Source organism: Phaenicophaeus curvirostris, chromosome 17, assembly GCF_032191515.1.
Source record: "Phaenicophaeus curvirostris isolate KB17595 chromosome 17, BPBGC_Pcur_1.0, whole genome shotgun sequence".
In the NCBI taxonomy this organism is placed as follows: domain Eukaryota; kingdom Metazoa; phylum Chordata; class Aves; order Cuculiformes; family Cuculidae; genus Phaenicophaeus; species Phaenicophaeus curvirostris.
Window position 1 is genome coordinate 9,107,586 of NC_091408.1, and position 25,614 is coordinate 9,133,199.

Sequence of the window (25,614 nt, forward strand, 5' to 3'; positions counted from 1 at the left end):
CAAAACACTTGTGCCCCCAATTTTAGGATTTCATTTCTACTGTATCTCACCTTTGGACCCTGATCTGTGAATCCTGCAGTTCCAGAGACTGTAATTGATTGACTGTGCCAGATAACACACACAAATGGAACATCTATGAACTCTCTTATTAGAAAAACACTGCTGTTAATATGAGATAGAGAGATACTCACATGCAGTCACATACTACAATTTTCTGTTCCACTCTTGAGTCTCTCGACAGACTTTCTGCAAACCCAACAACAGCCAGCAGGAAAAGCAGAAACAACCAGTTGTAGGGCTTCCATACTTACCAAACTGGGCAAGTAGCTGCTCGCAGTCCCTGCAGCTGCTTCGGCTTTGAGGACAGTCAGAACTTCATGGATCCAGTATCTTTTTCACTCCACAGCTTGGCTGCTACAAGAAACAATTTCTGGAAATCAATATAGTTGTCACATGTTCTTACAATCACCATTTTCATTATTATGCTCATATCAAGGTAATTATTTTGTTGGACTTGTATTTTTGCTTAAAGACTAAAAGGAGTAAACTGTTACCTCGCAGTGAAAGGTCTAGATTTTCTAGTGAAACCAAGTATTATAAAACCAAATGCTGCAAAAAAAAAGGCAAATAAGATATTTGTGTATGTCTCAGTCTGAATATAAGGGAAGTTTAGTTAACATCTGGGTTTGCCATTTCAAAAGCCACACAAAAGATGAAAGTAGCATTTCCATAGTGATGGTGGAATGGGGATAAAAAAAGAGTAATTCGGATTTTGCAGGTGACAGATCACCCTCTAGTGGGGTGTATTTCAGCCCTCTGCCTAGAGAAAACATACATACTCTAAATATCTAGGTAGATACTGTAGGTATCTAGAGTTGGGCTATACCAACTCTTTTCCTCTTCCCATCCATTTATGTCTATATGAGCACATCTTTTTTTTTTTCTTCCTTAAGTTTGGTTAAAGTCTCCAAACTTTTGAGACTTAGAATATCCTGGAGAAGCAAAGGAAGGAATGATCCTGACGTTCTTTCTCCATTTAGATGCCTTTAGTGGTCTTTTCTGTCATGTTTTGACTTTGTCCTCTTTTTAGAATGGCTTTTAGTATTTTTGGATGTGATTCACCTACCAGTTCTGTCTCTACTGCACTAAACCACATGGACAATGACTGCATGCCATTGCTCCAGTTCCCATTACCCAACCAATTCCAAAACTACAGACCATAACCTTGATTAGAATCCTAATGAGAAACAGCACTACCACCCTCTCCAATTACAGAATTATACTTCAAGAGAAGTTTCATGATGCAGAGCTCACAATAAAAACCTAGGCAAGAGCTGTCACTGTCAAAACCAGTCTCACTAAAATGGTGCGTATTGTACCATTGATGATAATACGATTGCGATATAATTAGGGTACCACATAGGATTTAGTAGTGGTAGTATGGCATCTGCCTTGCTAATCAAGATCAGAGCCCCACTGTGAATGGCAGAATTCGCTCTAAGACTTTACAATCTGAACAATACAGAAATTGAGATGCAAGCACCTCATTTCTTCCACACTTTTTAATTTATTACACTGCCTCAGTGGACTGCAGGCAGGACTTTCAAGTACATCACACTGTATCAGCAGGTCATTCCTACAAGCAGCCTTAACCTGCTACTGAAAGCACTGAATACATCCTTGACTTGGCTTTATCTTAAAGAAAAGAACAAAAAAGAGAGAAAAAGATGGTATTCTAACAGTGCAGCTTGTGTGTTTGTTACTAGGGAAACAAACAGCAAAGAGAAAGAAACCCTCAGTGTCCTTGTCATTTGGGTCTTTCAGTGGTGAAGCGGAGCTTGTGTTAAAACAATGGAAACATTGTTCTGCTTTCGGGATCCTTTGCTGTCCTCACTGACTGACAGGCACTTCTTTCTCCCCTCTGCCCATCTTGTCATCCCTGAAAAGCAGAGTCACTTCTATATGCAAGATTAGATTGCTGGTTATTTTGTTTTCTTCCTCATGTGGATTTTAATTTCTGTTTCTGTGTACCCTGGTCAGCTCCTAACACCTAAACTAAGACCACAACCTGTTTCTCAAGGTAAAGAGAAGAGAGAAACATGATGCTGCATTCATATCTGTAGAAAGGCATGTACAGCAGCACCAGTAATTCCAAGTTCGCACTACTTTGAGTCAGTACTGAATCAGAGCATCAGCAAAACTTCAGAGAGTGTGAGAGGTACTGCAGTATTTGCCACATTTGAACATGAGGACCGTGTGCGGCAATGATCTCTGAAGAGGCTTGCACACATGTGATACGTATGCTTGCCTTTGAGGCTCAGTGGCTGTGGTAGGAGCTTTGCCACCAGCACCAGTGACCCAGCGAGATGTCAGTCTGCATTCCTAATCCTCAAGAAAAGGATAAAATTTGAAACTACAGTAAACACACTGGGGTATAGCAATTAGAACCTGCAAAATATGAGTATGAACTGTTACTAACAGGTCAAAGCAATTACTTCTAAAGAATACATGCAGGAATATTTTTATAGGCAAATAGATGGCAGCTCCGTAAATAGAATCATAGAATAGTTTGGGTTGGGAGGGACCTTAAAGATCACCCAGTTCCAACCCCTCTGTGATGGGCAGGAAAAAATAGGGCATAGGATGAGCCATACCAGATAACAACGATGTCCACCTAGTTGGGTATCTTTCGACTGGATAAAGACCAGACTAAGGAGTCTGTCTTGTTACAGGAGAGTAGTAATAGGCTCTTCAAAATGAAGTAAAAGAAGCAGCTTGTTACAGATTCTTAAAAGCCCTTTATGGGATATTTTTACCTTTTAACAGGCTGCTTTTCAAGAAGCATTGCAGGATTTATGTACTCTTTGCACAGTGTCCGATTTAGTATAATTTCTCTGCTAAACCAGGCCACATTCCTGCCTCTTTTTCCGTTCCTTGTTTGTCTTTATGATAGCCCCCATCTAACCGGTACGGATTAGAAAGCTTGATTTGATGCACCCAGAAGTGTACCTAAGTCAGCCAAAAGGTTTGTCACCTTTTCTCCTTTTCACAAGACTACAGCTACCAGCATTGGAGCTAGAGAAAATGGGAAAATTGCAACAAAAGCCCTACTGGAAATACTCATAGATTGCTTGTTTCCAGCTGTTTCACCAAAACATATTTATTCTTTATTGTGCAGTAGTGGGGTTTTTTTACTACTCTTCAATAACAGCCATTAGTTTGCTGTTCTTGACAGAACATACGGATAACAAAGACAGAAGATGCATATGACAAAAATACATTAACACGTGAATTATACTAAAAAATTGATAGAATAAAATCAACTAGCACATGGTTTATTGATTATAGCCAGTAGCTGAATTGTAATGTATTCTGTTTCTCTAATATCCTGTGAAGTACGGAGGCCCCGTGGGTTAAAACAACTCGATAGAGATCTGAAAAAATGAGATGTCAGCACTGACAAGAAGATAAGGAGGCGAAGAAAATTTTATCGATGCTGCATTTATGTAGCATGACAAAAGAGCCCTGCCTCGGGGTAGAGAGTACAGATGACAGCTCAGTCCCAGGCTCCGTCAGCTTGCATCTCTGTACTCTCTGCCCACTGATACAGAAGAGCACGGCCAAAATAAACCAGGGCCCAGCTTCTATTTACCTTTTAAAGAAAAGCAAGATCATTGCTACCAGCCCTCGGGTGCTTCGTGAGTCATGTGAGTCATATTTTGGTTTCTTTAATCAGCAAAATCGTTCTTTCATACCTTAAAAGCTTTGTTGTTGTTTTATTTTAAGCAGTGAGCTCTCCCCAAAACACCCAGGAGTGTTGGTCTTTTCTCTCAAATGACAAGCATTAGCATGAGGGGAAATGGCCTCAAGTTGCACTGGGGGAGGTTTAGATTGGACATTAGGGGACTTTTTACAAGGGTATGTAGTGATAGGACAAGGGGGAATGGCTTTAAATTGGAGGGGGGAAGATTTAGATTAGACATTAGGAAGAATTTCTCCACAATGAGGGTGGGGAGGCCCTGGAACAAGTTGCCCAGAGCAGTGGTGGCTGCCCCATCCCTGGAGGTGTTCAGAACCAGGTTGGATGGGGCGCACTGGGAGGTGTCCCTGCTCATGTCAGGGGGTGGAACTAAAAGGGCTTTGAGGTCCCTTCCAATCCAAACGGTTCAACGATTCTACGATTAGGACATATTTCTTTACTGGATGAGCGGTGACGCATTGGAACCGGCTGCCCAGGGCAGCGGTGGAGCCTCATCCCTGGAGGGGTTCAAAAACCATGTGTCCGTGGCGCTGGGGGTTACGGTGGAGTTGGACTGGATGCCTTAGGGGCTCTTTTGCAGCCTCAATGATTCTAAGGTTCATTCTGCACAACCCCCGGGCTCCCGCGGCCGCTCCCCGCACGGGCCTGAGGGAGCGCGCGAGGGGCGGGGCCGGGGCCGGGCGGGGGCGGGGCCACTGCGCTGGGGAGACCGCTCCTCGAACCCTGGGGTCAGTCCTGGGCCCCTCCCCACAGGGAGGGTGTTGAGGCTCTGGAGCGAGTCCAGAGAAGAGCAACGAGGCTGGCGAGGGGGCTGGAGAACAGGCCTTATGAGGAGCGGCTGAGAGAGCTGGGGGTGTTTAGCCTGGAGAAGAGGAGGCTGAGGGGAGACCTCATTGCTCTCTACAACTGCCTGAAAGGAGGTTGTGGAGAGGAGGGAGCTGGGCTCTTCTCCCAAGTGACAGGGGACAGGACGAGAGGGAATGGCCTCAAGCTCCACCAGGGGAGGTTTAGGCTGGACATCAGGAAAAAATTTTTCACAGGAAGGGTCATTGGGCAGTGGCAGAGGCTGCCCAGGGAGGGGGTTGAGTCACCTTCCCTGGAGGGGGTTAAGGGACGGGTGGACGAGGTGCTGAGGGACATGGTTTAGTGATTGATGGGAATGGTTGGACTCGATGATCCGGTGGGTCTTTTCCAACCTGGTGATTCTGTGATCTCCTCTCTCTGATGACCAGAGGTAAAACATGAGGAAATGGATTGAGGCTGCATCAGGAGAAGTTCAGCTTGGACCTGATCTAGTGGGACGTGTCCCTGCCCATTGCAAGGAGATTGGAACTAGATGATCTTTAAGGTCCCTTCCAACCCAAACTCTTCCATGATTCTAGAGGTAGAGGAACGCTGCGGCTGCAGGCAGGGCTGTTGAATCCCAGCACCCCAGCCTTGCACAGCAGTCCCTAAGCACCATGTCCACACATCTTTTCAATCCCTCTAGGGATGGCACCTCCACCACTTCTCTGGGCAGCCACTGCGAGTGCTCAACAACCCTTTCCGTGAAGCAATTTTTCCTAATACCCAATCTAAGTATCTCCTGGTGCCACTTGATTCTATGATTCTATGAAAAGCGGCGAACCCGTCCCCAGCTGGAGTGGGCGGGGCCAAGGGGAGAGGAGAAGGGGCGGAGCCAACAGCGATAGCCCCGCCCCTCAGCACTGTCCCCCCGCCCCTCGCGGCAAAGGGAAAGGGGCGAAGCGAATAAGGGGCGGGGTCAATGGGGAGGGGCGGGGCCAACCGCTCGCCCGCGAGCCTTCTGTGAGGGGCGTGGCCAACAGGGGGCGTGGCCAAAGGCTCATACATCAAGCCGATAGGCGAAGGGGCGGAGCCATTAGGGGGCGTGGCCAGCCAGCAAAACGCTGTTGGCGAGGGGGCGGGGCTAAAGGGGGCGGGACAGACCGCTCACCCGCCAAGCCGATTGGTGCGGGGCGGGCCCAAAGGGGCGTGGCCAAGCCTCTCGCCCCGCCCCCGGCCGCGCCCCCTCGCCCCCCGCCGGCCGCGGGCTCAGGTCCCCGCCCCGGGGCGTGCCGGGCCGCCGATTGGCTGCCGGCGGCGGTGGGAGCGCGTTTAACGGCCGCAGCGCCCCCGGGCCGGGGGAGGAGGAGGAGGGGAAAGCCACAAAACAAAGGCGGTCGGCGGGCGCGATCGCAGCGCGGCGGGCAGGATGCCTCGGCCGCCACTCGGCCCTCGGGGCGGGACGCGCGTGCCCGGTCCCCGCCCGTGACCCCCCGGCTGCCGTCGCGGAGCCGCCTTCGAGGCGAGGAGAGTCCCTTTTCCCACCACCACCCCCCCTCCCCGCCCCAACCGCTTTGTGTCGCGGCGCTGAGCGCGGGGACGTCGCCGCCACCCGAGGGAACGCGTCCCGGGGCGCCGCCGCTCGGGGCCGGGGAGCGGAGCCGGCGCGGCGGTGAGTACGGGGCCCGAGGTCTTGGGAAGCGGGGGGTGGGGGGGGGGGGTTGTCGCGAGGAGCCCCCGCCGTGCTTTGCGGGGAGCGGGGGCCGCCGCTCGCCTCGGGGGGCGGGAGGAGGGCTCGGGGCTATTTATAGCGCCGGGAAATGACGGCAGCGCTGCCCGCAGCCTCCCCGGTACCGGGCGGGCGGGGACGGTTTACATAAGGGGGGGGGGGGCAGGGGGGTCCGGCATCCCCCGCCGCGGCGGCTTCGCGCTCCGGCAAAAACGTGCGCGGCTCTTTCCCGGCGGGCGGGCAGCGCCGGCTCCTCCTCGCCTCCCTCCTCCCGTTAATCCTCCGTCTCTAAAGAACAAACGAGGCTCCCGCCTCTCAGCGTTTTAACTTGACGCGGGTTTTCCCCGCCGGGGCCACCAGACCGCGGCTTGCGTGGGCTCCGCCACCGGGGTTGGGGGTGGAGGGGGTGGGGGGGGCGGAGAGGCGGTGCGGGTCCCCCCCCCGCTGCCCCCCCCCCGCCACGCCGCGCGGGGTGTTTGTTTACACATCCGGGTCCCTGGCGGGGCGGGGCCTTCCCCGCGCCCGTTGGTCGCGCGGCGCCGCCCTGTGACGTCACGGGGCGGGGCTTCCCCTCAAGGAGCCGCCCCGGGGTGCGGGAGCCCCGCGGGGGATGAGGCCGAGAGCCCCGGGGGTCGGGCGGCCCCGCCGCGGCGAAGACGAGGAACGGTCGGTGGGCTGAGCCTCGCCTTGAGCTCTCTGGGGGCGTGTGGGGAGCGCTCCGGACCGGCGTGGTCCAAAGAGGTTTTAGTTCTTCATCTCTTGTAGCTGAAGGATGCGGCGTGATGAACGCCGCCTCGAAAGAAGCGTGGCCAGCAGGGCGAGGGAGGGGATTCTGCTCCTCTGTTCCTCTCTTGTGAGACCTCATCTGGAGTGTTGTGGCCAGTTCTGGAGTCATCGTTATAAGAAGGAGATGGAGCTGTTGGAACGGGTCCAGAGGAGGCTACAAGGATGATCAGAGGGCTGGAGCACCTCCCCTATGAGGACAGGCTGAGAGAGTTGGGGTTGTTCAGCCTGGAGAAGAGAAGGCTCCGAGGAGACCTTATAGCGACCTTCCAGTACCTGAAAGGGCTACAGGAAAGCTGGAGAGGGACTGTTCACAAAGACCTGTAGTGATAGGACGAGGGGCGATGGGTATAAACAGGAGAGGGGCAGATTTAGACTAGGCATAGGGAGGAATTTCTTCACTGAGAATGGTGAGGCACTTTAAGAGGTTTCTCAGAGAAGCTGTGGCTGCCCCATCCCTGGGGGTGTTCAGGGCCAGGCTGGATGGGGCTGTGAGCAGCCTGATCCAGCGGGAGGTGTCCCTGCCCGTGGCAGGGGGTTTTGGAACTAGGTGATCTTTAAGGTCTCTTCGAACCCAAACTATTCTATGATTCTGTGATCGAGCCTGAGAGAGTTCAGATTGCCTTTAGAAATATGAACTTAAACAGCTTCTGGGATTGCCCTGAAGAATAGTATTTTCCTCTTCTGTTCAACTTGCTGAACTTCTGCAAGCATTGAACTCGCGTTTCAGTTACTGATCTCAAGGGTCTAATCCACAGTCAAAACATCTTTGCTTTCCTTCTGAAGCCCCGTGGGTTTTTTCCATTTCTGTGAGCCTGAACAGGATCTGCATCTTTCTAACATTAAGACTTCAAGCAGGGAACTTAAAGGGAGCATTTAGCTTCTAGGAGTGTATTTCCTTTGTTTTCTGTTTTTCTCCTGTGATCTGTTACCTCTAATAAATGTGGCTTAATATCCAGCTGTTTTACAAAATCAAGCTGTTTTCTTCAAACACTGTAATCATTCCTCCCTTTGCAGTTATAATTATCTTGGGACAACAGATAACTAATATTTAAATTACTGCTAATAATTAAGTTCTGCTCTTCATGCTAACTGGGTTTATATTTCAAAGATATTAATGTATATCTTTGTCAAATCTGTTTTCCTTTTCAGCGACTAAAAAAAGTTATCGTTCTCATGTGTGAATGTGTGCTTTGGATGGCAGTTTCTTCCCATGGTTGCTTTAGTTTTTGGATTGCATACGTCCTGCCGCATGTCTTGTTTGTGGCTTATCTCTGCCGTCGCAATTCTATGTGCTAGAGGTTTTATTGTGGCAAGTCCCTCGGTAGTTCTTGAGTCTTTCCTCCTGCTGCTATCATGAGCTTAAGATTTAAAAGAAAAAAACCAAAATCCTTTGAAACAAATAACAAAAAAACCCCAAACCAAACTCATTTAAATCTTGCTGTGCTTCTCTTGTGCTAGGCCTGCTGTACAGATTACTTTCTCAAGACTTCGGCTGAAGCGCAGTGGCTGCTTCCTATAAACAATCTTTCATGTACGTGGCTTTCATTATCTGCTCTATTTGTATGACTAGTATCCTACTGCTAGAAGAGTGGTTAACTGCTGCCCTGCATGCTGTTTACAACTGTGATTAGTGTTTTGCATGCTCGTTTTAATAGCTGGGTTGAGATACTGTAAATTCTTTGTATTGGCTCTGGTTTCTGTGTTTGTGCTATTGACCTACTCTGCCAGTCACCTGATAGCTGATGACATAAGTGACTGTGCACTGTTCGTGTTTGGATTGTTCCTCGGCCTGACGCATGCAGCGTGGTAACCAATGGCCTCTGACAGATTGGTAGATGTTATTATGTATATTTAGAATCTATAATTATCAGGCAAACCCTAAAAAAAGGCTTGCTTTCCAGAATGGCAGGAAGGTCTGATGGTCTCTATGCATGTAATGTCTCTTAAAGGCACTCCTGAGGCTTAAGAATGCAATTGAGTTGGGTTTTTTCTCTGTAGAATTCAGCTTCTATTTTCTGACTGTGGTTTTGGTAGCATCCATTAAGGCTATTCTGGTAAAATGAGGAAGTATCTAATTAGCTTTGATCAGGACACTAGTCAAAAAGGTCTTTGCCTGAAGGCATACGTAATTCTGCTGAGTTTGAAAGAGGAGGCAGGGGTCCCTGAGTAGGATGGCAGCATCTTGTTTGGTGTTTGACTTAAAGCCAGATGCAATACAGTAAGATTTTTGTTGAATACCAAAGTGCAGATTTTTTTGTATGCTTATTGTTGGACATAGAAAGTGTTTTCCAGGATGCCTTGTCACTTGCTATGTTGGAACTGATCACCAAGACTTGAAAGATGATTCACTTTCTCAAATCCCCTGTCTTTTTGCTCTAATTGTCTACATGGATGTCTTAAAGAATATACCTGGTATATAGTAGAAAGTGCTCATGTTTCATGCAGAATGGTTTGAGTCTCCTCCTTTATTAGGAATGTGATGGAGTAGATGCTGTTAGTGGAGCAGAACTGGTTGTTGCTGCGTTGAATGGAACTTGAATTGAACTGCTTCATAGAGGACAAAAAAAAAGGATCCTTAGCATAACTAGGCATTTGCTCTAAATAACACTTGCTTTGTCTCTGGACTATTGAATAACAAGTTTATTCTGGCCTTGTAAGCTGCTAATTGTTCTGATCTTTTCACTTACAGGTTGTGACTGTTTCTCTTCTGTCATTTGTGTGGAAAGTGCCACACACACTCCAGAACAACAACGGCTTTTGCTTGCATATTCCAGTGTTTCTTTTGTCAGCGAGTTCAGCAAAGTTGTAATTCTTCAAGTGCCAGCCCTGAGCTGAGTGAGGAGCCACCAGCGGAGATGGTAAAAATGACAAAATCAAAAACGTTCCAGGCTTACCTGCCAAACTGTCACCGAACCTACAGCTGCATCCACTGCAGAGCCCACCTAGCCAATCACGATGAATTGATCTCCAAGGCAAGTGGTTTGCTTAGAGACCTCATGAATTGTTTCTTGACCGAAATGGTTATCGCTGTGTCACTGCTCCCCATAGATAAGGGATGCCAATTGATGCATACTTTGGTCTCTTCCCTGGGTTCACTTTTGGGTTGTGTTGTGTACTGAGGACTGGATATATTCTGAAAACCTCTGAATGTGTTGCAAAGGCTGATCTAATAAATTTCCCCCGTATTAACAACCTCTATCTGCTGTCAGGTAGGTACTGATTTCCAGTGGTCACATCTGAAAAGTCTGCTGAAGGAGAACTGTCAGAAGAAAAAACTGATCTTTGGGTAGGGAAGTGATTCTGAGCACAGTTATGCCAGATAAAGATGATATCTGATTTTCTTTGACTGAAGGTCACAAAACTCTTTCCAGAATGTTCCACTGCTATTATGGAATCTGTAAACACATTTACTTCTGCTGTATACCAGTTCCTAAGGAATGTGATTAGCCAAGTAGTTGGACTTTATAAACTTAAGCTAAGAGGATGTGTGGATCCCTGAAACAGGTTAGGCCTGTCCTTCTTACCTGTTGCTGGAAGAAACCAAGATTTGTGATGTATAAAATACATAGGGTAGCTTGAAGTTTGGGATAAGTACTTGACAGACTGGCCCAGTCTTTGCTTCAGATAAGCTCCTGATGGATTTGCTCTCAATGGTGTCCTGGTGAAAACACTACAACTGCTTTTCAAACTTTTTAATACAAACTGCTTTCTATATAACTACTTTGTCAAATAAAATCTTTAGTGGCAAACCCTTTATAGCTACATTCATCTGTTGCTCCTGTTTGCATGTGTGTTCAGTAGTACTAAGGTGGTGCTGCTCTTGAGTGTTGAAGAGATGGGGGTGAGGGGGTGGAAATGCTGCTACTTCTGAGCTGAGGTTTTCTTTGGGTGATGAGAAAGTGTATCTGCAACTGGGTTTATTGAAGGAGAAGAGAATTGAACTGCTCGGCCTTATTGTCCACCCCACACTTTGAGGGCCTAGGTAAAAGCTAAGCTCTGGGTAACCCTTCCTAAATACAGTTTTTGGTTACAAACATCTCACTTTTTTTTTTTTTTTCAAAATGCCTACTGTACAGTATCACTCCTGGGCCCTAGTGCCACAAATACTCTTCAGCAGATGGAGGCAAACAGTATTTGGTACCCAGCTGTAGCTTCATTGGGATATTCCTCTGCCCTGCGTTCCCTGGATGCATGGTGATTGTTGCTTTCTTCTTTTAGGTAGTTGGGAGAAAAAGAGTCCAAATATATTGTGAACTCTTAATTTAAAGCAGCTACAAGTAGCTTTCTAATGTGCTTTGAGATATTACTGTCAGGTATAACAAATGCTTATGTTTCCAACTTCAAGAGAAGCTGTGCTATGAAGTGAGTGGTGTTTCTTTTAAATGCTGGCCTGTCATGGATTAGTGAAATACCAGATTTCAATACAGATTTGCAGTTTCTCTGTTGAGAATGGCTGATGCCAGTTGTTTGACAAGAATGGCAGTGGACACGAAGCATCTTTTCATTCTGTTTCTCTTCTGTGTGAGAAGGGGAATCCTTGTTGTCTTGAAGTGAAATGTGAAGGGCTTTTTTTTTTCCCCACTGCTCTTGTGCACTTGCTGATGATAAAATGGCAACTAAGTCTTGGCAATAGCTTAGAAATAATGCAGACTAATAAGACAATATGTAAGTGTTACTTGTACAAGTGAATTCATCGTTACTTGTAGTTTTTCTCTGCAACTATGAAAGCACTAGCCATGTTGCCTAGTGTTGAAATTCTCTTGAGTGTTGGTGATTAGCGCATAGATTTCTAGATGTTTCCATGCTAACCTTGCATTTTTTACATCTAGAGAGGAACCTGGGGAAAGGGGATTGCTGGGGGTGAAGGCTAGTTGGGAATGGGAGTCCCAGACTGGGAGGTCATCAGCAGTGGAAATGCTGATGGGCTTTAGTCTGTGCAGCCGAGTGCATGCCCTGGTGTATGAGTTATCGTAACCCCAGTTATCTTAGGAAAGACAATCTGAAGGATACATAATAAAAGAACTAACCAAATGGAGATGGATTTTAATTGAAATAAATGTAACTTTGAAGTAGTAAAATGTACCTTTTAGGCACTATGGATTTGCATTGTTGACGAGTCTGCAAGTGCTGGGTTTTCTGTTTCTTTGGCAAAGACTTGAAACTGAATGTTGAATGCTTTTAAGAATTACTACTAGAAGGAATATGGTAGTCTTCACTAAACTGGAGAGCTTTCAGAGGACAGGGAAAGGATCTGCAACTTTATTTCTTTAAAGAAGCAAATGGGTGTTTTTAGAATAATACCTTACTGTGACTGTAGGCACAGAAGTGAAGTAACCTCTATTGGCAAGTGACTGTGAGGCCTTGATAAAAAGAGCAAGGCAGAAGATTCATACCACAGAAGGTAGTTGTTGAATTTTAAAATGCTCAGGTGGTGCATAAAAAGCAACCAAATGGTATATATATCAATGGTGATAATGTTTTTTTTTTTAAAAGTCCCAACAATTAAAAAAAAATTGCGTAATTAACTTTTGAGGGAGAACTTCTGCAAGACCAAAGTCCAGGGGAGGTTGCTGCTTGTCTGGTCTGTACAAAATGTGATGTGTGCTGCTCTTGGAGATTCTAAAATAAGTTTTGGAGAAGGCTTAACTGGAAGAGCTTTTCTCCGATTTTCTTGTAAATGATAAGAATGTGCAATGACTTCTAGCAGTAGTTAATTTCGTAGGAGGCAAATGTTGCTTGGAGAGCATAAGTTCCAAAGAACCTGGGAAAAGCTTGTATACACTAAGATCCAGTAATTGTTTAGAAATTCAGGCAAGGTTCAAGAAATTACAAAAATACAAATACCTAATAGAAACCTTGGAACTGAATGGATATATTGCGAAGGATAATGCTTTTTGGCTCAAGTCTGAGCTGCTTATAAGACTGTTGGATTGTCTTACAGTGTGCCTTCATGCTGGAGATGGAAGAAAATCTGGATTTCTTCCTATAAATGCTTGTATAAATACCGTCACTTTCTTCTGTCTCATTTATAGCAAAGCATATCTGCACCAGGGGGGAGGAGAGTCATACAAAGGTACAGACAAGGCCAGATCTGTCAATATTTTCAAGAACAAGTTCTGCATAAAGGTATACGTAAGTCATAGACGTCACTGGGAAATCCTTGCACCTTATGGGTAAAAGAACAGTCTTGGTGGTTATATTTGGCTCTCAGAGACATCCAGTATGTCTGGTGTTACATTATTGATGAGAAGTCTTCAGGTTAAGTAGATGCCAAAACAGCTTTAGCCTTGTTTAGGAATCTCTCTTTTTGTCCTCTACTGTTTAACTGATGAGTCCAAGAGGGCTCTTTTTCAAGGGTTTGTTATCTTTTAAGTAAATGTGCTGTTCTTGGCTTGAGTCGGTTGAGTAATCCCCCTTTGGTTATGATATAAGGAGTATTTGGGAAGGTAGGTGGGCCTGTTGAAGGCCATTTTTGTTCTCTGCTGAAAAAGTTGAGAATAGGCCTAATTTCATAAATATTCTGGTGGTATATTTTTTTCTGTTAAGAGGCTTCTAGTTTTGGGGTTGTTTTGGTGTGGTGTTTTTTTGTTTTGGAGGAAGAGTGTAGTTTTTGGAAGAGAAGCTGTATTTGGAAAACATCCAAGGATAGATTTGAAGGCTTAAAGGAGCTGGAAAATATGCAAGGAAATGTTCTACTGACATTTTGACAAGATTATTTCTGAAACGTGTCCAAGATGCTGTATAACCCAAGGTAACTGGTCCTGCCTGACGTGGACTTTCTTACGCTGGACTTGCTTCGTTGCCTATCTTTAAGATTATTTTTTTGTGTTGCGAGTAGCTTGCAAGCTCTGTTGAAGGCTGGTATTGTTAATGCCTTTCTGACTTGTTTACAATAATGTCTGCCATACCTTTAAAACTTGCTAGGTTTCTCTAGATGTTTTCTGTGGAGCCTGATCTCTGAGCACAGAGCCTAATCCCATCTATGGGGAATAATTAATTACATAAGCTTTTTAGTAGCTTCCCTGCCCCCACCCATGCCCTCAGTTATGCCTTAGGGCAGTGAAGATGTGTTCTACTTCCCTGGTGCTCCCTTTTCTCCTGGATAAAAGACCTAATCCTGGTGTTGGAGGTAATGACAGGTTTAACTTGGAGGCGCAGATCATATCTGCGGAATTAGATATGTACTCGTGTGGAAGGGAAACTTTATAAAGTTTATGTAGTTGTAAAGTTTCCTTACTGCAAAATGTATTGACGTATCTGTCAGATGACTTGAAAAGATCCTAATACCGCAGTGTTGTTGCAGTCAACCTTATTATGGTTCTGAAACACAGTTAAACAATTTTGCTTGCACTATTCAGAAATCCTGCTTTCAACTGTTGTGGATCTTGTAGGCCATACTGTAGGAATGGACAGCTAGTCAAAGAAGTGGCTTTTCTAGGGACAAATTTAAGTGGTAAGTCAGTGTGAAATTAAGGACCATGAAAAAGCAGACTTAAAGCAAATTCAACTGCTAGTAATGGTTGAACTGATAAATTACCCAGCTTCTAAATAAAAAATTGTGCTTGATGTCATAATTGATGAGAGTTGGTCACAGTTGCCACTGTCTTCCAATTCCTCTGCTGGGTAAGACATCTTTCAGACTTGGGATTATGACAGTTTTAATAGAATCTCTTGCTTTAGTTATGATTTATGTATAGTGCTAGCAGTCTTGGAAGTGCTGAACAAACCTTGCAAAGGAGAAGTTTGCATTTGCATAGGTGATGTTTATTCTGTAGAAGAGCAGTTTGTTGGAGACTGGTTTGAAGAGTTATTCCTGTAAGTCCTTGACACTGCCATTTAAAATATTCTCTTTCGTTTCCTTTGAGGAGTTGACAGACAAGGTGTTTAACCTGACAGTCTCCGATTCATTATACTGATATGAATTTTAACAGTGCAGAGTGTGAGAAACTGTGCTGGTAAGAACAAATGTTTGTTCAGTATTAATTTTTTTCTGGTTAAGCAAAATACTCTATAACCAAGTTACAAGCTTAGCAAGCAGTTTTAAGTGCCAAAATGAACTGTCCTTCACTGTTTCTAGTAATAGGATGCATCAAGAAATAAAGCTGATAATAAATCTTTCTTATGCCTAATCAATATTCTGTGGTCAAGAGAAGGCATATGTGACAGATGTGTGCTTTTGTGTTGCTTGGATAGAGTGTTTGGGAGGAGGGAATCTCAGCTGTTCATGTGAGCTAGAAACTGACTGCCAAGCTCTTATGTTAAGAAATCCATAAGAAAAAAGTTAAAAGGCTTGGGAATTAAAAACATTATCTTTACAGCATGTTTACTTCAGTTGGTGTATAACTTCCACATGGATGGATTGTGGACCACTAAATGCTCAATACTTTGATGTTGTGGCTGGGTTTAAAGGAAAGTCTGAGTTGCCAGGATCCAGGTTCTGTATTCCAGAATGCAGTAACACAAGTTACCGTAGGTTGCTGACAAGTTACCTGTGAGTGATGTAGACGTGGAAGAACTTGCTGTTCCCATCTGCGCAGTTGTTCTGTGGCATGTAAATGTAATATTTAGCCCTAAACATGTATGTAGGCAAGAGAGATGAAGGTATCAAATGAATTGGCCCAGCTCTGCTAACAGGAAGCTAGAGAAGGTGGGAGTGGAGCAGCTTTTTGCAGCAGGGTGTTGGCGAACCTCTAAAACCACTGTCCCAGGAAAAGCATTTGTTTTGTGTTGCTTCTCCCTATGCTGTACCCTGACAATCCTGAAAATGAGAAGGCAGTGGTAGGTGGGGAGTATAGCATATTTAGGACAGTAAAGCAAAGGGTAGAATAAAAAAAAAAAAGTGCTTTTCAAAAATACATCAGGAAAAAAGAACAGCTAAAGCAGTACTTTCCAACCTGTGGTTTGTATTTCATTTGGCTAGAGGTCTTTTAGCTTATGGAACAAGAGAAGGGGAGAGCTATGTTTTTCTGTTATTCCTGGCGTCCTGTTACTGCCCTTTGCTCGATCTTGAGAAATGCAGGGTCAAATGAGGGCTTTTATTAAGCGATATTAAGTCAAGACTAAACATAAACTTGGCAGAAATAATTGCAAAATGTAGTTCAAAAAGTCTCCTGACTTGATTTGTTCTGGAGTCTTTCTTTCCCAGCTAGCTGTGGAAAGTAAAATATGGCATATAAGTAGTTTAAAAAGTGACTGTGTAGGATCAGTGAAACCCCACATTAATTTGTATGCAATTGGGATATGTAATTACATGTAAATAGAGAAACTAGCACATGATTAATTCAATAGGCGAGAGTATTTCTTGGTGAAGTTTGAAAAAGAATTTGTGGATTCTAATTCACAGCATGAAGTTTCTAAAGCAAAGAGAAATGGCTGAAATTTTTTAATGCAAGATTTTTATCGTAGCTCAATGAGAAAAAGGTCATTATGTCTTTGAAAGTTCTTTTCCTTAATTTTGGGTACATGGAACAAGGATTTCTAGTTGAAGTTTACCTCTTAGTGAATAAGAGGAACTTTAAAATGTTCCCTTTACTTTTTAAGTTTTGGGGTTGCACAACTGCAGTTGTCTAAATTCATGGGCAGTTGACTCGGGCTAGGTGCTCATTTGTTGCTGAGCAGGATTTGAGAGTACATACATAGATAGTTTTTGTGTTCATCTGCAGTAAACATTCTCTACTTCATTATTGCTTGTGAGACACTGGCTCTAATTTAGAGTTCAGGGCTGATGCTGTAGAGGCTCCAGACCGCAGGTTCTGTGCCACTCTGCCTTTGTGTGGCGTGTTTGAGTCTCCTTACCAAGATGGTCCTACCTGAAGTTCTAGCTTTCAGTGTATTGTGTAGCCTGTTTCTTTTTTCATTTACCTTTTGAAAAGTAAGACTTGTAGCTCTGGCTAGTGGGGGGAGTCTTTTGTTTTGTCTTTGCTGTAGATGAAGAAATAAGTTCTGTCAATGTTAATCTCCATTTAATAATTCTCTTAAGTGGTTGCTAAAATACTAAAATATTAATGCTGTAAATTGTCAAGAAGAACTTGGCATCTTAAAGTGAGATTTTTGAGTAACTGGGGCTGCAAGTGACTGCACTGCCACCACTGCTGCTTATGGTATCCCAGAGTAATGGATTTCTTTTGATATTCTTTGTGGTATGTAATCTGGTTGATGTTGATGTGTGTGTATATGCTTTTGACTTTTACATCTACTTTTTTGGGGTTTTTTTTCAAACTGTTCTGAGTAAGTAGTTGAGCTACAACAGTTACCTGTGTTGCATTGCTAATTATCACATTGGCAAAATATCTACTTTGGTGTCAAGTGACTTCTAATTATATAACTAAATACATGTCAGAAGAAGAATCTATTGCGGAAAGATCCTTCTGCCTGTGATTCTGTGCCTAATGTAACTAAAACCATTCATGAATATTCAAGGTGAGATTTCCCTTCCAGGAAACCTACATGTGGATCTAATGTAGGTTTCAGAAAAGTTGATCTTTGATCGTCAATAACAGAACTGCAAAGATTTTTAAAAACACTAATATTTTCTCTTCAACATAGGTAAATTTTTTTGTTTTCTAGGGCAAAGAAATTAAGACAGCTTAGGGATTTTTTTTAAAGTGGAATTTGGCATGGAAGAGAGGAAGAAGAAACTCCATTTCTCTGTGATCTTGTCTAAATGGGGAATAATGGCTATGTCTGAATTATAAAGTAATTCCATACAGAAGGAACAAATCAACAGATGAAAGCAGTGATGTGTCTTACATATATTTTGCATGTTTTGCCTGTGGCTGGATCTGATCTGCTCATGAGTTCTGCCAGGATGTTTATAGCTCAAGGCTGTCAGATCACAGGCTCAGGCCTTTGTCTTTGTGAGCGTTTGCAGAGCGCATGGCAGAGGAGCTGCTGGTTTAGGTGGGTACAGAGGGAACTCGGATGCAGCTCATGGGCACTGAAACCGCTTTGCCAGCCAAGCCAACCCCCAGTGTGTGTGGCTGATCGGGGTTCTGCTTCTAAACTCTAGTGCACTGAAGTAAAACATTAATTTAGATCCAGACAAGGAAGTCTGGACAGTCATCTTTTGCCTGTAATCTGCCAGGAATGTGAGAGATTTGAAAGCATATGGCTGTGCTTGGGCACTTGATAACGGTTGTTTTATTGAAATAAAGATGAGCTTATAAACTGATCAGATGGTTTCCTGAATGCAGTGTGCTTGTTTTATGCTTGGTCCTGAATTTCATTGTCTTGCATCAAATGATGCAATGAAATTGAAATAAATTATCATCTGGGTGCAGTGGGAAAGGATAGAGGAGATGGGAATAATTCACTTTGAGTTAAAAGCAGATTATTTTAATTAGCATGAAGGATGTCTAGGAAATAATAATTGGTATCTTGCAGAGGGGTGAGGAAAAGTGGTTGATTTGCATTATGGATGTATTATTTTGGACAGTGATGCTTATCAACTTGAAATCATATCTAAAAAATCTAATCTGGGTGAAGTCTTTGACCAGGTATCAAGTAGTTAATCTGAAATAGTTTCTGTACTGTGTTTATATACTTAATAACACACCCTTCTGGAACTATTTTTTTGGTTTGGTGAGGTTTTTTTCCTGATTTTTAACAAGTGCATTTTTTTAATGCAGTCCTTCCAGGGAAGCCAGGGACGAGCCTACCTCTTCAATTCTGTGTAAGTATGTTATGGTTGTGCACATTACTGACAGTGTAGCATTTTTTGTATGCTTCATAAGTGGAAAACAGTTGAAATTAATGTAGCTGCACTTTGCCCTGTTCTTCTTAATGTTGGCTTTGCTCACCGGCTTATTAAAGGGCTACTGAGCTTGTTGCACGTGTTAGTTTATCTAATGTTTAAGTAATTCTTCTAATAGCTGAGTGTTTAGGGGAGGGAGTTAATGTGAAGTTCCTTTTGTGTATGTAATAGTAGCTGTCTAGAGTAAGAGTTACTGTTCTGAGGTACTCCAGAAGTCAAAATATGTCATGTCACTCTAAACTTGCTTTAGACAACCCTAGAGTAGTCTAAAGAAGAATTTTCCAGTGTGAGATAGATACATTTGCAGGTTAATGTTTCAGTAAGCTTGGTAGATCTTAAGTGACCTTGAATATTGTAAATGTGCTAGAGGCAAAAGGTCTCTGAGATCTTATCAAGCCTAATACTTGCAGTTTTAAGCATGTCATAACTGTGATAGAAAGCTCGTTGAATTTGTTAATGGTTGTATTTTAAGTCTTTGATATGCCGGATTGCATTTTTTCTTTATTTTTCAGCAGTTCGTGGTGTTGCAGCATTTTGGAAAAAGTGCAGTGAAGTGTTTAGTCTATTTTCGCCCAGGATAATGGAACTATAACTGTAAAAGATATGATTGCAAATCCTTGGAGTTCTTATATATAGCCTTTCAGTGATGACTTGGAACTTCTTGTATAATTGTAGTAGTAAGAGTCTGGTGATGCAGCAGCAAAAATGGCAAAATTTTGCTCTTGTATAACACTTGAATTAAAAACTTGGGTTAGTCTTATCTCATGTTTTCTGCATAGACTGTTATTCATGAAAAAAACTAGCTTGATGCAATACTTCATGTGATGTTTTGATATTGCTCTTTGTTGTGGCTTAGTGTGTTGATCTGTAGCAAAGAAATATTTGAGGCGTTTTGCTTGCTGCTATTCTTGAAGTTGGTTCTAAATTCAGCTGTTGGTGCTAATTTACTGTACAGACTTCTATTATAGAGGTCTTAAATTGTTTTTAAAGAGATGCCTGAAACTGTGGAGGTGTCCAGTTACTCATTTGTGTTCTCTTCTCTGAAAGTTCAGCTGTTTAGCATGTTGTTGATGGGAATAAGTGGGCATCACCAACACTTTGCTGCTTAGAGTAGCCACTTGAAAAGCAAACAACAAAAAGCTTTTTTCTTCCTGTTGTTTACCTGAGAGGGAGTTGCTTATTCAGCACTGTAAAAGTTAGGCTTTTTTTAAACAATTTTTTTCTCCTGAAGAAAAGGTAGGTAACAGGTAAGAAATACACTCACACAGTTAATGTAACTTCTCTTCTTTTTTTTCCCAGGGTAAATGTGGGCTGTGGTCCAGCAGAGGAGAGAGTTCTTCTGACAGGTTTACATGCTGTAGCAGATATATATTGTGAAAACTGTAAAACCACTCTTGGATGGAAATATGTAAGTAATATACTTAAATCTTCACTAAATGTTTATTTGTTGAAGCATAGATATTTGAGTAGGCCCTTGTGTTGCACCTATACTGATAGTTTAGTTCTGATGCTTTTGTTTATATCAGACTAATATAGCTTTGTTTCCTTATGTCTGCTGGAATGCTGTAGTAGGTAGTAACTTTATTCTGAACTGCAAAATGAGTGTAAGATATAGGTGCTATTACAGCAATCTAATACTTTTGTAATATCTTTTTGCAAGATTACCAACCTCATGCACTGAACTGATGGAAGGAATTGTCAAAGTGGGTCTTTTATTTCTTGGGTTGCAAAAGTTGGTTCGTATAGAAAAATATGAATTATGATAAGTGGTACTGAATGTATTCACACTGCTTATAAGTAATATGAACCTGATTCTGTTGTTTGAGAACGTTACTTGTGCACTTGCACAGTTACCTATGATGCAGTTGTATTGCAAGTTTGATGCTTTGCAAATATTAGATTCTGGGTTTTGCACGTAGCATTTTCATTGATTCAGTGTAGCTTTGGGTCTTACGGAAAGAAGTTGTTCTAATGCATTCACCCTGACTAATATAGAGGGGAGCTTATGAAAAGGTTCCTATTCCTGCTTTTCATTGCTTCTGGGAATAAGCAAACTGAACAGACATAATGTGCTGTTTCCTAAACTTCATTTAAGTCTTAAAATTCCCTAAGCAGTGTGAGAATGTGGGAAGTTCTCGAGCAAGATCTGTTGTGCAGTGGATCTGCCAGTTCTGCTTATGAGAAGTTTACTCCTATCTTCTCAGCACTCTTCATCCCTTTCCTCCCTCCCACCCTTGATTCAGTGTAACCGATACGGGATGTTAACTGTGAAATGTCTCCTGGTTTGTATTTACAATGCAAGATTGTTTAAAATATTTAATTTCCCCAGCTTAAGTCAGTGTCTTGATTTTTCTTCTTTCCAGGAACATGCTTTTGAGAGCAGTCAGAAATACAAAGAAGGAAAATTTATCATTGAACTTGCCCACATGATAAAAGATAATGGCTGGGAGTGAATCATAACCTTTTCCCTTCTGTTTGGACAATACTCTGTGGAACATGCTTTACAAAGACTAACACAAAGTAAAGGAAGAGCTTGGCTAGAGTGGCCCTGAATATCACTGAACTCTGAAACCTCACAAATGAGTAGTGTAGTGTAAGTGGCTATTTCAGGCCATGTTTGCCTTTTCTCCTTGTGTAAGTTCCCTCTTTTTGTACGTGTATTATTGTGTGAACAGTTGTTTTGGAACATTTTGGATGACCTTTTTCTAAACTCTCTCAAACTAGAGAAACAGTTTCACTAATTGAAGACGGATTTTACTGGTTAGCATCTCTCTGACCTATGCCTTTAATGCTACCTTCTGCTGTGCATGCTTCTTGCCTAAACACCTACACTCCAGTCCTGTAGAAGTTCTATATCTGAGCAGTCCGAAAGAATGTATGGGATGGGGTGCTTTTTTTATATGTAGCAATTTCTGATGTGTTTGGCAGTGAAGAGGATGCAGTATTGTAGTTATTAATTTCTTTTTAAATTTGAGTGTACCACAACCTATATACATCTTGTAGGTGAATTGGTTAAAGGTACAGTGCTCACTTAATAAAAAAAAAATTTCAATTGCACTGACTGAAGTTAGCAGGTCTCAAGTCGTTAGGAAAGGTTATGTTAGAGGTTTGGTATCTTAAAAACATTAGGATTTTTAAATCGATAATGCTATAGAATATGTTTATTTAAGACCAACATATTCCCTGAGGAGTTTGCTGGATAAGAAGTTTATAAAACTATAGCTTGCAAAATTAAAAAAGCAGAAAAATATATACATCTTCTATTTTGCGGAAAAAAAAAATTAGTCGGTGTATTAAAAAAAAGTTTTGAAAGTTTTGGTACTGTACCTTTGCCAGTAACAGGGACTTGTGCATCAGTGAAGTTTTATGGCTGGTTCCATGTAACTGTATAGTCCTAATGCACTGGACAAAGAGGTTGATATTAAGGAAACTTGAAGTATTCTGCTTCTGCTACATTTGAACAAAAATAAGTATTTTTGTGAGAAATGGCCAGAGCCTATGATGTGAAAATTAGTATTGTACCTGTAGGAAAGAGAAGTAATAAGAGGGAAGGGAAGTTTGACTCAATTTTTCATAAAATAAAATAGCATAGTTTTTAAGACTTGGGGGTGGGGAAAGGGTTTCTTGGTTTGCTGGCTAAATCATCCCCAAGTACCTTTTTATAATAAAAATTTATATGAATCTCCCCTTCTTTCTTTCTTATGCTGTTTCTTAAACAGAATGAGTTACTGAGAGAAACTTCTGTAAAGTGTATGCACAAAATTAGCTGTTGGTATCTGTGCGTGCAAATTCTTAGCAACTGTGAAAAAATGCTCTACATAAATTTGCTATCTTTATTTTCAAATTAAACAGTCTCTGAAGACTTTTTGTACTTTGATCCTTTTAATTCTTGAGGATAAGATGTTTGGGGAAAAAAAAAACTTTAACACTATATCAGTACTAGAACTGAATGATATGGAAGCCTTGCAATACAAAATAATTTTCTCTCAATAACAATTCTAACGTAGCACCTGCATAATGAGTCCTAGGTGCTGTTGCTGCTGTTACGTTTTTGGGAATCTGATAGGCTTTCTGAACTCTGCTGCACTTTAGAAATGTTGTCATACATGAAAAATGATGCCAATGGGTAGGGGCAATACAAATCTTTAAACCAGCTTTCCAGCGTCTTTGTGGAGAGAGAAAGAAAGAGATTTCACCCACGTGTACACATTCTTTACCATGCAGGTTGGCTTAAACCGCATTCAAGATGTTGTAGTGATCTGTACCTATGAATTAAAAATGTAAGAATTAGAGAAGTAGTTATAGCTGTTGGGTTTCAGTCCAGAGACCTGAGGTGGTAAAATCGTGTTCAATCTGGATTTTGTGGCTTACATGTTACTATTTCATGTTCACAGCATCAAGCTTCAAAGTCTCCTTTTTAACCATGCCATTGATGCAAGATGGGCTTTGGTGTTGCCTGTCTCTTGATCTTTCTAACCTGGAATTCTTGGGTTTTTGTTTTCCTCTGTTGTAATTAATGTATGTTGCCAACAAAGAAGGCACCGAAACTTCTGTCAGCAAAAAGTTTGTGTTGGCTTCAAAGTCCAGTTGCAATGTTGATACTTGTGAACAGGCTTATGTGAAGTTTGTGTATCTTTGGGCTTTTCTTATTTCTTGGCTCCTTGCCGAAGCAGTACGCTGAACTGAAGACAAAAGTAATGGCTGCTTTTCAGTAGAGAGTTGAAATTAAAGAAAATATATAAAGTATTAAATATTTTTCTCTCTAAAATTGGGGGTTTGGCTATAAGTTAATGCTGTCTATAACAGCCTGATTCTTACTTGGAAATTCAACCTCTTTCTTCAGTGCATTATTTATATTTCAAACTGGACATTTTCACCAAAACCTTAATTAACTTTGATGCCAAAGGTTGGGACTTCATCAAGTGCTTAGCACATAGAGCTTCAGACTACTGGCATAAAGAGTTAATGAACTGGTATGTGACGTTTATGGCTTTTAAAAGAACCAAACAAAGCAATATTCTTTTGGTCTTTTAAGAGCTGATGCTTAGAATGAGTGAAGAGTAGAGCTAGCAGAGAATTGTTATTTCGTGCTGCCATGTAACATTCTTGAGGCTCATTCTGTTGAGGGAATATGTGAATTTTCTTCCTGTATTGCTTGGCAGCGTCAATGATTTTCTCCCCTTGTAAAGACGTAGAGTGTTCTTGTTATTGGTTTTGGTGAAAGTAGAATCCAGATAGCAATGGCTGCTGGCTGATGTGAAGAGGTCAGTCTGGTCACTGAACCCTCCAGCAGTCATTTGGAAGAAAAATAAACTTACTTGAAAAAATTTTACTAAAAGCATTTTCCCTCTAACCAATTTTTGTAATATATTAAAGATTATATTTAAAGTTTGTATGTGTTTGCTCTGGGCAAGTTTACTTCCCTTCAACTTGAGCACTTTTGTTACTTGTACTGGTTATTTTTATTGTTGGTCTTAACATTTATTTTGTATTTTGTTTTTTATAAACTGTAACAAAAAGCTTTTGTGAACCTTTGCTTCTTGCTGGCTCTTTCTTGGACCAAATGAACTGACTATGAGCTGGCTTAGAAGAAATGTTCATTGGGATGCATAGGAATTTGCTAGCAAAAATGTACATGTATTGAAAGGTGTTTGTTTTTTCCTCTGAACCTCTAAAGCCACGCCTGTCCTAAAGTAATTAATCATAATTTGATGTGACTTTAGTAATCTGACCACACATTCTCTATCTAGGTCCAAAATAATGGCTGTAAAAATGGTGTTCCAGGACTGAGTCTGCCTCCAAACACTAGTGTTATTCTTTGGTCACTCTACTCTTCTGGTTAATAAAAGGCAGTGCTGCCATCTATAAAAATTCTGTACAGTTGCAAACTTGCTGTGAAGTAAGCTGCAGAATTTGATGAGGGATTCCTGACTTGTCAACTTAACCACTCTTGCTGCATGCTTTTAGCAGTCAATCTCAGTTTTAGGTGCCAGTACAAAGGGCCAGAATGAGATTCCCTCATTCATTGTAACCCATATAGTGACAAACGGTATTAATGAAGCTTGCTATAATTTTATCTTGATTTCCCACTGGCGAGACCTTCTATAATGGCTGATCTGGGTGACATGCCCTGCATGCTTGCATCTTTTGGAGTCTGTGGGAGAGGAGGGGGGACTGTAGTTTGACATTTCTTTGAATTAAAATGTGGCCTCAGAGGTTCTGACAAAGTCATCACTGTGCCCATAACTGAGTGGTTATATGTTTCTTATCGGTACATCAAGTTAGTGCAGGAGGTCGTGAAGGCCGTGTACCATTTTTGGTGGACTTAAGCTTCCCTCCGAGCAATGCTTGTAGAGCTTTTTCTGCACGCTCATCTCAGCAGTCAGATTGCAACAGCAGTGACCTACAGTCTTACAGACCAAATTTGGAACATCTCCATTTGTTGATGATGGTGGTGAGTGGAAGAAGCTGTCAAATTATTGTTAAACTACTTGGACACTTCACTCTACTTCATTGAGACTCATGTTAAGCCAACCAGCAGTATGAACATTTACTGCGAAGGGAACAGACTTCAGAGGTTTCTCTTAAAAAGACTGTTACAAATGGTTTTAAGACCTAAAGCATGAGTCGTATATGGCAGATGAGTTGTGCCTCATTGTTTCTTAAACTCTTTACAGTGCTTTCTTTTACAGGTGACATGGCTGTGTTGCTGTTTTGTCCTAGCAATACTGTACATCATTTGTTGTTTCACTATATTGTATCTACTTGAGGTATCACAATAAAAGCTTTCAATTGTTTTGTTGA

At 42.3% G+C, this 25,614-nt stretch overlaps 1 protein-coding gene across 2 annotated transcripts; it reads left to right on the forward strand.

Annotated features, from left to right (window-relative positions):
- Positions 1-5,948: 5,948 nt before the first annotated feature.
- Positions 5,949-25,614, forward strand: YPEL1 (yippee like 1). Of its 2 annotated transcripts, XM_069871123.1 has the most exons (6): positions 5,949-6,215; positions 8,517-8,589; positions 9,748-10,030; positions 18,686-18,729; positions 20,110-20,218; positions 21,174-25,614. In XM_069871123.1, the coding sequence occupies exons 3-6, from the start codon at positions 9,914-9,916 to the stop codon at positions 21,261-21,263; spliced, it is 360 nt and encodes a 119-aa protein (XP_069727224.1). In that variant the 5' UTR covers positions 5,949-6,215; positions 8,517-8,589; positions 9,748-9,913; the 3' UTR covers positions 21,264-25,614. The 2 variants fall into 2 exon arrangements, with proteins under 2 accessions (XP_069727224.1, XP_069727223.1); XM_069871122.1 differs by lacking the exon at positions 8,517-8,589.

Excerpts from the sequence above, each read along its gene's own strand:
- YPEL1 (XM_069871123.1), top strand. The coding sequence starts at position 9,914 with ATGGTAAAAATGACAAAATCAAAAACGTTCCAGGCTTACCTGCCAAAC. Across the intron at positions 18,730-20,109 it reads GCCTACCTCTTCAATTCTGT|GGTAAATGTGGGCTGTGGTC; the intron begins GTAAGTATGTTA and ends TTTTTTTCCCAG. Across the intron at positions 20,219-21,173 it reads CCACTCTTGGATGGAAATAT|GAACATGCTTTTGAGAGCAG; the intron begins GTAAGTAATATA and ends TCTTCTTTCCAG.